The sequence below is a fragment of the Amia ocellicauda genome, chromosome 21, assembly GCF_036373705.1.
Source record: "Amia ocellicauda isolate fAmiCal2 chromosome 21, fAmiCal2.hap1, whole genome shotgun sequence".
Taxonomy (NCBI): Eukaryota; Metazoa; Chordata; class Actinopteri; order Amiiformes; family Amiidae; genus Amia; species Amia ocellicauda.
In genome coordinates, this window is record NC_089870.1 from 3,613,435 (window position 1) to 3,625,845 (window position 12,411).

Sequence of the window (12,411 nt, forward strand, 5' to 3'; positions counted from 1 at the left end):
TGGGATGCGAATGAGTTTTCGGAGGCGAATGACGGGGCGGTTGTAGTAGTACTGCATTCCCGCACGAAAGAAAAACACTGCAGTTGCATAAGGACGTCGGGGATTCATATACAGATTACAAAAAGTGCCATTAATATGTCACACTTTGATTTATTAAAGAATATAAGAAGACGATTTGTTCACTCAGGTGTGTTATTTTACTCATATAGCCTAAGCAGAAAGCAGTGTCAGCTGTCAGACTGATCTTCAGTGCCATTAAAATACTGATACTAGTAACACGTTACAATGGGGACCGATTTTAAATGTGTGAATCCATAGGAATGCCGTATGACATTGTCATGCACTTTCACTGAGTCCTGGTGTTGATCACATGAATAAATAAAAGTATACTATCATTTAAACCCTAACCCCAAACTTAGTCTGCAACCCTGTAACCCGACCCTAATCTTATGTGATTAACACTAGAATTAAGATGATGTGCATATTTAATGTTTGTGTTATTCCTCTTACATCAATTCATTCATTGTTTGTAACGCGTGATAATACAGAATTTAATCTGATTTAATGTTTACAACGCTCAACCACTATGTCAATAATAATAATAATAATAATAATAATAATAATAATAATAATAATAATAATAATAATACTATAATGATTATGAACGTAAAGTGGACCCCCACTTTCAAAATACATAGCCAGTGAAATGGCCATTGAAACTGAAATGTAAAAATGTCGTATCATCAGAAATGTTCGATCCAGTAATAATCCCTGTTCGATTGCTAGTGTCTGGCCTGAGCGAACAGTACGAGCTCGATTGCTTCAGCCTGGCGTCATTGCAAGTTTCTGCTTCTGTTTCCTTCAGATTCAGGTGAGGTATCTATACGAGATACGAGACGTATTTAATATTCACTAAACCTACCATTACAGCAGAGTGTTGTTTTCAATCATGTTTCATTTTATACCGAGGAGTATCTTTATTAAATAAGTGATAAATCTTATAATAACATAATTCCTCGATGTATAACCTCTATTCTTTCAAGTTCTGAAATTTTCAATCATGTTTGTAGAAAAAAATGGGTTTGTAAACCTAGTTCGTTTACATTTTGACTGAATAAACTCGATTAATTTACTTTAACGGTGGATTTGGTGTGTATGTGTGCGCGAAACATTACATTTTCGGTATTCCAGCGATATCTGCCAACACGGAGAAACAAAATGCAATTTCATGTGCAGTTGCTTAACTTATATAACGCAATATAACGTATTATTAGTATAATAATGCCCAGCCGTAAATATCTGCCAATTGCGTCAGCTTATATAATTAGCTCCCCATGATTGTACAATTGTAATGCATAGAAGCCTGCAGCTATAGTTCTGTAATTAGCAATGCAAATTACAACGATGCTTGTAATAGCTTTTAATGTACTGAAGCTGCTGGCCAGAGGCTGCATGTTGGTGCTCGTGTGATTCATGCAAATCTGGTCTTTATGTATTGTCTAGAAAAAGACAGTTAACGAAACTGCAAAAAGAAAGTGTGGCCTGTCCTGGTCTGTTCCCCTCACAAATAAACTAGACCACTTTGTCATCTTATCCTAAAACCAACATTCAGTGTGAATTACAATAACTGCCCCGCATTAAGGTAGTACACACATACAAAATAATGCTGATTTAGTTTTGAATGTAGGATGGTTGCCTGTTTTATATTCAAAGTATAATTGAATACATATAACTGTCATTGTAGTAAGTCTGAATATGGATTCAATAAGTAAGCACCTAAATATTGGATTGTTAGTAGGGTGGGAGCAGGGCATGTCTGAAAAAATCTATCCTTGATTGATTTTTAGAAAACATGCCCCATTTACCTTTAGTGAATGAGACCAGATGCCCTTTCTATGTGGGCATGTATTTGTGAGGTGGTAGCAATGTATGGACAAAATCCACTGCTGTTTAAATGTAAAGAAGATTAAAACTATGACTTAACCAGCTCTAGACATTTGCATTTTAACTTGATGCTAGCAATACAGTACTTTGTAGTAATAATGTCTTTTGAGCTGGCTCGTCATAGGCAGACTGTTTCTCACTGTTCTTGTTCTTCAAGGAGCGCTCCAATGTTACGTCTGACACCGTTAAGGCCGTCCCTTGCCTCGGTGTTCCGAGAACTGATGCTAGATGGGACACGAAGAGCCAGGGACATCTCAGGAATGGAAGAAGGTAAGGCAATTCATTTCTACCTCGGGACAGACAAGACCGAAAGCGAAGACTCAGAATTGCAACACTGCAGAGGAATTACAAATACAGTCAACCTGATAGATTAGACCAGCCCTGGACCTGGAGAACTTCAGTGTCTTCTGATGTCTGTGGTATCTAACATCTTCACTATTTAGTTGATTCAGTCTTTAGGCACGCACACATTGCACAATCAGTTTTAAATATTTGGATGACCCTATTTTTTCCCTCTATGTTCATCCAATGTTACTGTGTGTTTGTTGAAGTTTATTATAGATTACAGAATTTGAGCTAATACAGTGTTGTTGTTTTTCATATACCTATACCTCTAGGTTTCAGGATGGCTAGTGTTGTGATACTACATAAGGATCTTGCTGACAGCTTTGAATCTTTCTGCCATGCCAACAGTGGTCCATTGCCTTTATTGTACAGGAGCAAACCAGGAGAGTTCCAATGCCCAAAACTGTCCGGTAGCTCAGACATCAGGTGTGTTTCTCTTGAACTGTATCTGAAGGAAGGACATGCCTATACAAGTTAAGCAGATCAGCAGAGTTATTTGATTTGGTCAATTCAATACTCCCAAGTCTACATAAAGTTAATGGTTTCATAGCACTTTGCTTACTAGCCACACTGCCTCCATAGTTTATCTGGTACCTGTTTTTGCTGTTTTGTCTACAAATGTAATTAGACATCATATAACATAATATTGCCACGCTAAATTGCCCTGTGTGTGTGTGTGTGCGTGCGTGCGTGCATGCATACATGCCCAGCGATGGACTGGCATCCCATCCTGGATGTATTCCTGCCTTGCGCCCTATGCATGCCGGGATCGGCTCCGGTGTCCTCCGCGACCCACATGGATAAGTGGTTTCGAAGAAGGATGGATGGATGGATAATATAATATTATATATTATGAGGTTATAATAAAACTCATGTGATTATTGTACTTGCCCCTGATAGATAGATATACTGATCAAAAATATAAACGCGACATGTAAAGTGTTGGTTTCATGAGCTGAAATTAAAGATCTCAGACATTTTCCAATGCACAAAAAGCTTATTTCTCTCATATTTTGTTTACAGCCCTGTTAGTGAGCATTTCTCTTTTGCCTAGGTAATCCATCCACCTGACGTGTGGCATATCAATAAGCTGATTTAATGGTTTCATCATTACACAAGTACACCTTGTGCTGGGGCCACTGAATAATGTTGAGGAGTTTTATCACACAACACAATGCCACAGATGTCTCACACCAGTCCAGGACGTTCACATCCGATTTCTTCACCTGTAGGATCCTCTGAAATTGTTGCATGTAGCGTTTATATTTTTATATTTTTGTTCAGTTTACATAAATCCATGTTTGAGACTCTTTTATTTAGTAATGTGTCCTTGTCTATTAAAAATGAAAAACAAGCTTTGTTACGCTGCTGTTTATTCGAGAACTTCTGAAAGTATATACTGTCCTCCAATTTTCATTCACAATGAAAATTATAGCCATAGTGCACACATGTAAAACGACAACATGAAAATAAAATAAGATTAAATATTTAAATTAAATATATTTAATACATATTTTAAACCACAAAATCATTTTACACATACAAACACAAATGACTGGAACAAAAAAGTACTTTTCATGATGTCGACTCATTTCCTGTCCGTGAATGATATCATTGAATTGTGTTCCAGTCAAACCCCTGCATTACTAACCATGGGAGATCATTTTGAAATGTAGTGACATCTATTGGCCATGATGTGTCTTACATATAAATTAAATGTACTTATCTGCACAGGGGAAGTGGCTTTGCTACCGAGAATCTTCAGAGAAAAACCTGCCGTGTGAAATTTGAAATGTGTCTTCTTGTGCTTCTTACAGAACACTTTGCACACAGTATTATAAGTTTGAGAAGGGGGAACTCACAGGCCAGTTGCCCAGTCTCATGGAGAATACTGAGGATCTGTCCAACATGGTGACTTTCTACCTGAAGGCCAGGGTTCCTCTTGGGGACACAGACCAGAAACGGGCTGCTAGCATTTACAAGGTAATATCCACTGAACTGTACTTGCATGTCACATTTCAAAATTAAACGTAAGCACCATGAACCAATGTATGATGTTTCTACTGTCTGCCTTTACATCTGGTTTTAGCTTTGAAGGTCATGCCAAGGCCCGAGTGAATGTTTGAGAAGAATAGCTCTGCCCATCTTTTAAACATCATAGCTTATTAATTGTAACACACTCTTATTCAACAGGCAAAAAATTTGTTGATATCCACATACTGGTTGTATTGTCTCACCATTAACCACAATTAATTTGAATGCACTAGCCAAACAAGCCAAAGACCAGACTTAATGTTACTGACATAGAAATACAGTGAGGGAAAAAAGTATTTGATCCCCTGCTGATTTTGTACGTTTGCCCACTGACAAAGAAATTATCAGTCTATAATTTTAATGGTAGGTGTATTTTAACAGTGAGAGACAGAATACCAACAAAAAAATCCAGAAAAACGCATTTCAAAAAAGTTATACATTGATTTGCATGTTAATGAGGGAAATAAGTATTTGATCCCCTATCAATCCACAAGATTTCTGGTTCCCAGGTGTCTTTTATACAGGTAACAAGCTGAGATTAGGAGCACTCTCTTAAAGGGAGTGCTCCTAATCTCAGCTCGTTACCTGTATAAAAGACACCTGTCCACAGAAGCAATCAATCAATCAGATTCCAAACGCTCCACCATGGCCAAGACCAAAGAGCTGTCCAAGGATGTCAGGGACAAGATTGTAGACCTACACAAGGCTGGAATGGGCTACAAGACCATTGCCAAGCAGCTTGGTGAGAAGGTGACAACAGTTGGTGCAATTATTCGCAAATGGAAGAAACACAAAATAATTGTCAGTCTCCCTCGGTCTGGGGCTCCATGCAAGATCTCACCTCGTGGAGTTTCATTGATCATGAGAACGGTGAGGAATCAGCCCAGAACTACACGGGAGGATCTTGTTGATGATCTCAAGGCAGCTGGGACCATAGTCACCAAGAAAACAATTGGTAACACACTACGCTGTGAAGGACTGAAATCCTGCAGCACCCACAAGGTGTTAGTCAAATCTTGGGTGAGAACCTCCTACCCTCAGCCAGGGCATTGAAAATGGGTCGTGGATGGGTATTCCAGCATGACAATGACCCATAACACACAGCCAAGTCAACAAAGGAGTGGCTCAAGAAGAAGCACATTAAGGTCTTGGAGTGGCCTAGCAAGTCTCCAGACCTTAATCCCATAGAAAATCTGTGGAGGGAGCTGAAGGTTCGAGTTGCCAAACATCAGCCTCGAAACCTTAATGACTTGGAGAGGATCTGCAAAGAGGAGTGGGACAAAATCCCTCCTGAGATGTGTGCAAACCTGGTGGCCAACTAAAAGAACCTGACCTCTGTGATTGCCAACAAGGGTTTTGCCACGAAGTACTAAGTCGAAGGGGTCAAATACTTATTTCCCTCATTAACATGCAAATCAATTTATAACTTTTTTGAAATGCGTTTTTCTTGATTTTGTTGTTGTTATTCTCTCACTGTTAAAATACACCAACCATTAAAATTATAGACTGATCATTTCTTTGTCAGTGTGCAAACGTACAAAATCAGCAGGGGATCAAATACTTTTTTCCCTCTCTGTAATACCTTTTTTTCCTAGACCTTGGTGCCATGCTTTGATGTGGGCAGATTCCAGTGTAACTTGGTGGTGTCCATGAGGCCTGTGCCCGAGGGGAAGCTGGAGGCGGTGACACAGGCCACACACCCCGCCCACGACAGCCACGGAGCCCCCATCCACATCGGACACCCAGGTCTGCTCTCGTTTACTGTCCGCTCCAGCGTCCCGACGGGGTGCTGCCACAAGCAGCCTCTGCACCCAGTGACGCTCTCTGCTTGCTGCCTCCTCAGGCCTGATCGGGGTGGAGGACCTGTCCAGGCCAGACTACGGGGATGCGGTTGAGCTGAGTCAGGGGGACGTGCCGGTGTTCTGGGCCTGTGGGGTGACGGGGCTGGAGGCTGTGAAGAGCTGCAGTGAGTACAGGACAAACACAGCACTTACAGAGATGTCCAGTAGCACAGTCCAAAGTACAGATTCAAACTTTAGCAGAATGTGGTCGGTTTATGCTCCAAGATAAAGAGTAATAAACATTAGTCTAACCTAAGTCTAACATGTGCAGGGATTGTTATTCAAGCTAATCAAATGCCTTTTTAAAAAAAAAAAAAAAATCTTGAAACCTAATCACATATTCTACCACGAATACAATTTATACAAATTTCTTGTCAGTTTTCATTCTAATCCTTTTGTGTTTTTGCCGCTGTCTCAGAACCCCCGCTGGCGTTCACCCACTCCCCTGGCTGCATGTTTGTAAGTGACTGTGAAAAGGGGCTGTCAACTGCTGCCCCCAGCCCTGACCCCATAGACATACCCAACGTCTTCTGTATCTCCCAGCAGCCCTTGCACTTCAGCTTGGCCTCATCTGCTGCCGTCAAAAGCATCAGAGCCCTAGAGACGCAGATTGGGGCGGACCCAGGTACACACATCCCCCGCCGCTATGTGAAGATTAATTACTTTATTACAGTAACAATTAGCCCTGCCTATTGCTTACACAAGTATTAAAAATTTGAAATGTTTTTATTTGTAAAATGTAAAATACTTTAAACAATAAAACAGTATTGCTTTCTGGTGCTCATTATCAACTGCTAGAAAACTGACTGCTTCTGACTCCTGTCTCTGAGGTCTCTCAGAAGTCCCCGGCTGCTTTGTGTTGCAGGAGAGAGGGGCATCAAAGCCCTCTTTGTCCCGGACGAGCTCCTCAAGGCCTGCCTGTCCCTGTCTCATGCTGCCTCTGTCCTCATCACCACCGGCTTCCCCACCCACTTCAACCACAACCCCCCGGAGGAGACCGACGGGCCCCCCGGGGCCATCGCCATGGCAGCCATGCTCCAGGCCCTGGGCAAACAGGTCGCCATAGTAACTGACCACCGGGCATTAGAGATGAACCGGAGGATCATAGAGGATGCGGTTGAGGAAGGTGAGGCCCACTACAGGCTTAACCGGTTTGGAGGCTACAGTAACTGTTTAAGATTTGGCTTCCTAATGGAAAAGAAAACTTTGCATTTTGAATGTAGGCATTTTGAAGACACCAGTTCCCCTGCTCAGCTTTCAAGACTCTAGTGCAGATTCAGCCTTGAGGTTCCTGTGCTATGATGGTGATCCTAAAACTCCCAGGTAGTTGGTAAAGCCACATTCACACTGACTTTCATGTTGTAAATCTGCAAGACTTCAAAAATGACTAGTAGCTACTGGAAGCTGCCCGATTCCCAAAAGACACACTGTGCTGTCTTTGTGGCCTGCTTAAACTTCAAAAGCCACAGATCTAAGTATAGGTGTAACAATCCTAGCACGACTCAGCTTTTCCACCGACATGCATCTATCATTGCAAAGTCAAACATGGCCAAAGTTTCAAGACTAACTGGGGGGCTGACTAAATTGCTGTACAACCTGCGCTGCATCATGGGGGGTCACTCTCTATGTTTCTTTGCTGCAAATAGAAAAGTAATACACAAGATTGACTGTTTCTGTCTTTAACTGTGAAAGAAGTGAATAGCAATCATACGTCTCCATAACATGCAGACAACCTATTGTTTAAGCATTGGTGTCCGGTTTAAATGCAGTTGGACTAGTTGGCAAGCCCTGACTACACTGCTAGGCAAATATTGACAGCCACACAGCGATAGGGAAATCATTTGGAATCTCGGCAAAGACACTGAAGTCAGTGTTGTAATACTGTCTTTCTCAGGCATGACCCATTTCCTGTATTATGTCCTTCTCAGATATGACCACTTGGTGGCAATAGAGCGTGCTGGAATGGCTGCTGATGGGAACTATTACAACATGAGGAAAGTCAACATCAAACACCTGGTGGATCCCATTGATGCTCTGTTCACAGCGGCCAGCACCATCCCGGGAATCAGCACCACAGGTACTCAAGAAAACACTTTAATTCCTATGGGACTTTGAAAGAGGCTGAAGACTGGAAACATTTTAAAACAGTCATCAACAAGCAGGGACTGAGAGAACCAAACACATTTACAGCACTGCAAAAGTGCTGGTGTGAAAAAAGCTGTAAAGTAAGAATGCTTTCAAAAATAGACATGTTAGTAGATTATATTTATCAATTAACAACAAGTGAGTAAACAGAAGAAAAATCTACATCAAATCCATATTTGGTGTGACCACCATTTGCCTTGAAAACAGCATCAATTCTTCTAGGTACACTTGCACAAAGTCAGGGATTTTGTAGGCACATTGCCAGGTGTATGATTAAACAATTATAGCAAACAGGTGCTAATGATCATCAATTCAATATATAGGTTGAAACACAATCATTAATTGAAACAGAAACAGCTGTGTAGGAGGAATAAAACTGGGTGAGGAACAGCTAAACTCAGCTAACAATGTGAAGACAGTTTACTGTCAAAAGTCATACACCATGGCAAGACTGAGCACAGCAGCAAGACACAAGGTAGTTTTACTGCATCAGCAAGGTCTCTCCCAGGCAGACATTTCAAGGCAGACAGGGGTTTCCAGATGTGCTGTCCAAGCTCTTTTGAAGAAGCACATAAAAACGGGAAATGTTGAGGACCATAGACGCAGTGGTCGGCCAAGGAAACTTACTGCAGCAGATGAAAGACACATCATGCTTACATCCCTTCACAATCGGAAGTATGGTGGAGGTTCCTTGCAAGTTTGGGGCTGCATTCCTGCAAATGGACTTGGTGATTTGGTCAGAATGAATGTTCTCCTCAATGCTGAGAAGTATAGGCAGATACTTATCCATCATGCAATACCATCAAGGAGGCATCTGATTGGCCCCAAATGTATTCAGCAGCATGACAACGACCCCAAACATACAGCGAAAGTCATTAAGAACTATCTTCAGCGTAAAGAACAACAAGGAGTCCTGGAAGTGATGGTATGGCCCCCACAGAACCCTGATCTCAACATCATCGAGTCTGTCTGGGATTACATGAAGAGAGAGAAGCAACTGAGGCTGCTTAAATCCACAGAACAACTGTGGTTAGTTCTCCAAGATGTTTGGGCCAACCTACCTGCCAAGTTCATTCAAAAACTGTGTGCAAGTGTACCTAGAAGAATTGATGCTGTTTTGAAGGCAAAGGGTGGTCACACCAAATATGGATTTGATGTAGATTTGTATTCTGTTCACTCACTTTGCATTTAGTTAATTGATAAATATAATCTATTAACATGTCTATTTTTGAAAGCATTCTTAATTTACAGCATTTTTTCAACACCTGCCTAAAACTTTTGCACAGTACTGTATATTTACTCAGATATTGCAGCCTTGGCATATGTATGAGAACCACAAAACAGAGAATCTCCTCCTTGATGCATGTAAATGCCTGCAAGAGTTTACAGGCAGTTTTCTAAGGGGTTTGGGTGAAGGGGGGAGTTCCAGGCAGTTAGTGGAAGGCGTGACAGCTTAAACAGTTAGTAGACATTCAGAGATTGGTAGAGCTGGAGTAGCTGAAGACTCCACAGTGATGCAGGGGCTTGGAGCTCACATTGTGGCTGCCTTGCAGGGATTGGAGATGGAGGCAATGAGCTGGGCATGGGGAAGGTGAGAGATGCGGTCAGGAGGTACATGCCCCAAGGGGAACTGATTGCTTGTGACGTGGCAGCCGATTTCACCATCATTGCTGGTAAGTGCCTCTTTTTTTATGATGGTTACAGTTTAACAAACACAGCATTCAAAAACAACATTCCTCAGCCCCTGTCCAACAGGATAGGTAGATTAATAACAGAAAAAAACACTAGAAAAGGAAGACAGAAGAATGTTAGTCACACATTTATTTAGTTTAATATATTTTGATGAATTAATATATCAAATCAACAGAAACCAGTAAAGCCCTGTTATTTTTAACAGAGGGGAGGGATAAGTTTATGGCTCTTGCAAGGGTAGCAGAGTTGCTTGTGCACAATGGACGTCTTGTCACCACGGGCTGTGCAGTTGCCCAGATTGGGAACTGAATTTTGAGCTCATAGGCTTAATGTAATATTATAAATTATTCAATAAAATGTTGGGGTAACAGGCTCTATATAAGTGTGACATATAATTATCATTACTTTTGTTTATGCATCTATATTGTCATTCTCAACCTTATGAACCCCCATAAGCAGAGAGAGTCAAACCCCCTTCGTGCTGCGGAGGGGTTTCTGTGAGACTCTCCAGAGTCTCCCTCTGATAGTGCTCATCCGTTCCCCTCTCTAGGAGTGTCCAACTGGGGGGGCTACGCTGTGGCCTGTGCTCTTCACACCCTCCACTACTGCCCTGTCCACCAGCGCTACCTCAGGAAGGCCGTGGGGCCACCCACTCTCACCCACACCGGCCCTTGGACCTCCGCTCTGCCCTCTGTCAGGAAGGTAACACTTTTGGAAACAAGACTCCTTAATAGTGAAGACCATTTTTAATAATGAACTGTAAGCACAGTTTATTATGAAGGGTGGTTCTTTACTCAAGCATGCCCAGGAGAGTGTGAACAGTCTTTCCAAACAGAGGTAACAGGGCATTTTTAAAACAATTCTTTCAAGCTACAAGGGGGAGGTCCCCTGGCACTGCCTTGGTTACAGCTGGTAATAACATATCACAGTGGTAAATAATAATAATTAAAGGCGGAATAGTCTCACACATTTCTATTGTAATGCAATAGTCAGGAAGTTAAATACTAATATGGTCCATCATTCCATCTAGCAATAGCAAGTTATCTATCAGACATGACCAGGGCACGTCTGCAGAAACTTGAGCAACAGAATGTCAGCTTGAAAACCTGTACATTAACAACTCAGAGAGAGAGAAATTGAGAAACAGCTTGGGAAAGTACAGTAACAATACACAAATGTAAACACTTATATTAGTAAAAATAATTTGTGTTCTTCAATAGCACGTGACACAGAATTATGGAATGTATAGATGTTTTTGCAGGACAGAAATTCAAATTTTAAGGGTGTTCACAGCTTCTTTGTTTACAATTTTTTTTAAACCTTAAAGGAATTGGAGGTCTGTTAAATTGGAATCTGTTACTACGGAAATACAAATCAGTTTTCCCTCATTTCTTTTGGAAAAATGCTCTGGAGAAATATGAGAAAACCTTTACATGTCTTGTTGTCTTGTTTAAGCTCATCACATCAACTCAGCTGTAATTATTGAACCGTTACATCTCTACTGGTGTGCTCAGTAGAAGACACCAAGCAGGGTAGCTGTCATGTTGTATTTTATAGAAATGCACTTCCAGACTCCAAGGACAGCTTCTCTATCTCTTTCTTAGGAGGAGAAGCTCCTGGAGATCCTGGTGAAATACGGGATTCGGAGTGGGAAAACCGGGAATCTGGGGATGGAGGTGGACGGCCTGCCTTTCCATGACACTCACTCTTCCATGATCCAGAGCTTGTTGGACATCACCGTACAGCCCCTGGGTACTGCCTGAGAAGCCCTGGGCGGGGAAAGACTGATACCCATCCATCTGTGTGGTACCAGTTCAGATCAACTCCCAGAATGCACCATCAGTTCCTTGCCTTTGACAACAGACCTGTGCTGACTGCAGTATTACATAAAAAATAGTTTTTTACAATTAACTACATGTGTAACTAGGTATACTTGCTTGACTTTATCATTTGGGAACCAGCACATCCTATTCTGGATGGTACTTCAAAAATGTAGCAGACAGTAATTAATCACAGGTGTCCTAAAGTTTTGTAATGACTTGATTTTGAATACAACATAATGATGAAGCATTGAAAGTTTGATAGAATTGCACACATTGTTACTGTAAATGTAGATAGAATTATCAGTATAATGAAAATAATTTAATAAGGAAATTATTAATAATTAATCATTTAATAATAAAGGGAATTCACTCTGAAGCTGACATACACAACAAAATGCACAATCATGCAATCGTGTGCATCTGTGATTCACCCTGGGTGAGCGTGTCGGCTAAGAAATTAATAATAATCATAATCATAATAAAATACAGATTTGTATTCATATTCGTGTTTTGTTTTTGTTTTGCTTTTAACTCTGTGTTCTTCCAGTATAGTTTATTCCAACGCACAAGCCCCCTCATGGTGCAAG

The 12,411-nt window shown here is 41.2% G+C and overlaps 1 protein-coding gene across 2 annotated transcripts; it reads left to right on the top strand.

Moving 5' to 3' along the window:
- The first annotated feature begins 790 nt into the window (after positions 1 to 790).
- On the top strand, positions 791 to 12,324 carry LOC136716988 (D-glutamate cyclase, mitochondrial). Of its 2 annotated transcripts, XM_066694450.1 has the most exons (14): positions 791 to 871; positions 2,102 to 2,214; positions 2,562 to 2,715; positions 4,107 to 4,272; positions 5,919 to 6,069; positions 6,167 to 6,289; positions 6,583 to 6,623; positions 6,711 to 6,789; positions 7,030 to 7,290; positions 7,388 to 7,487; positions 8,093 to 8,241; positions 9,863 to 9,982; positions 10,552 to 10,703; positions 11,606 to 12,324. In XM_066694450.1, exons 2-14 carry the CDS (start codon positions 2,112 to 2,114, stop codon positions 11,762 to 11,764), a joined length of 1,758 nt encoding a protein of 585 aa, XP_066550547.1. In that variant the 5' UTR covers positions 791 to 871; positions 2,102 to 2,111; the 3' UTR covers positions 11,765 to 12,324. The 2 variants fall into 2 exon arrangements, with proteins under 2 accessions (XP_066550547.1, XP_066550546.1); XM_066694449.1 differs by having other exon boundaries at positions 6,583 to 6,789.
- Positions 12,325 to 12,411: the final 87 nt, after the last annotated feature.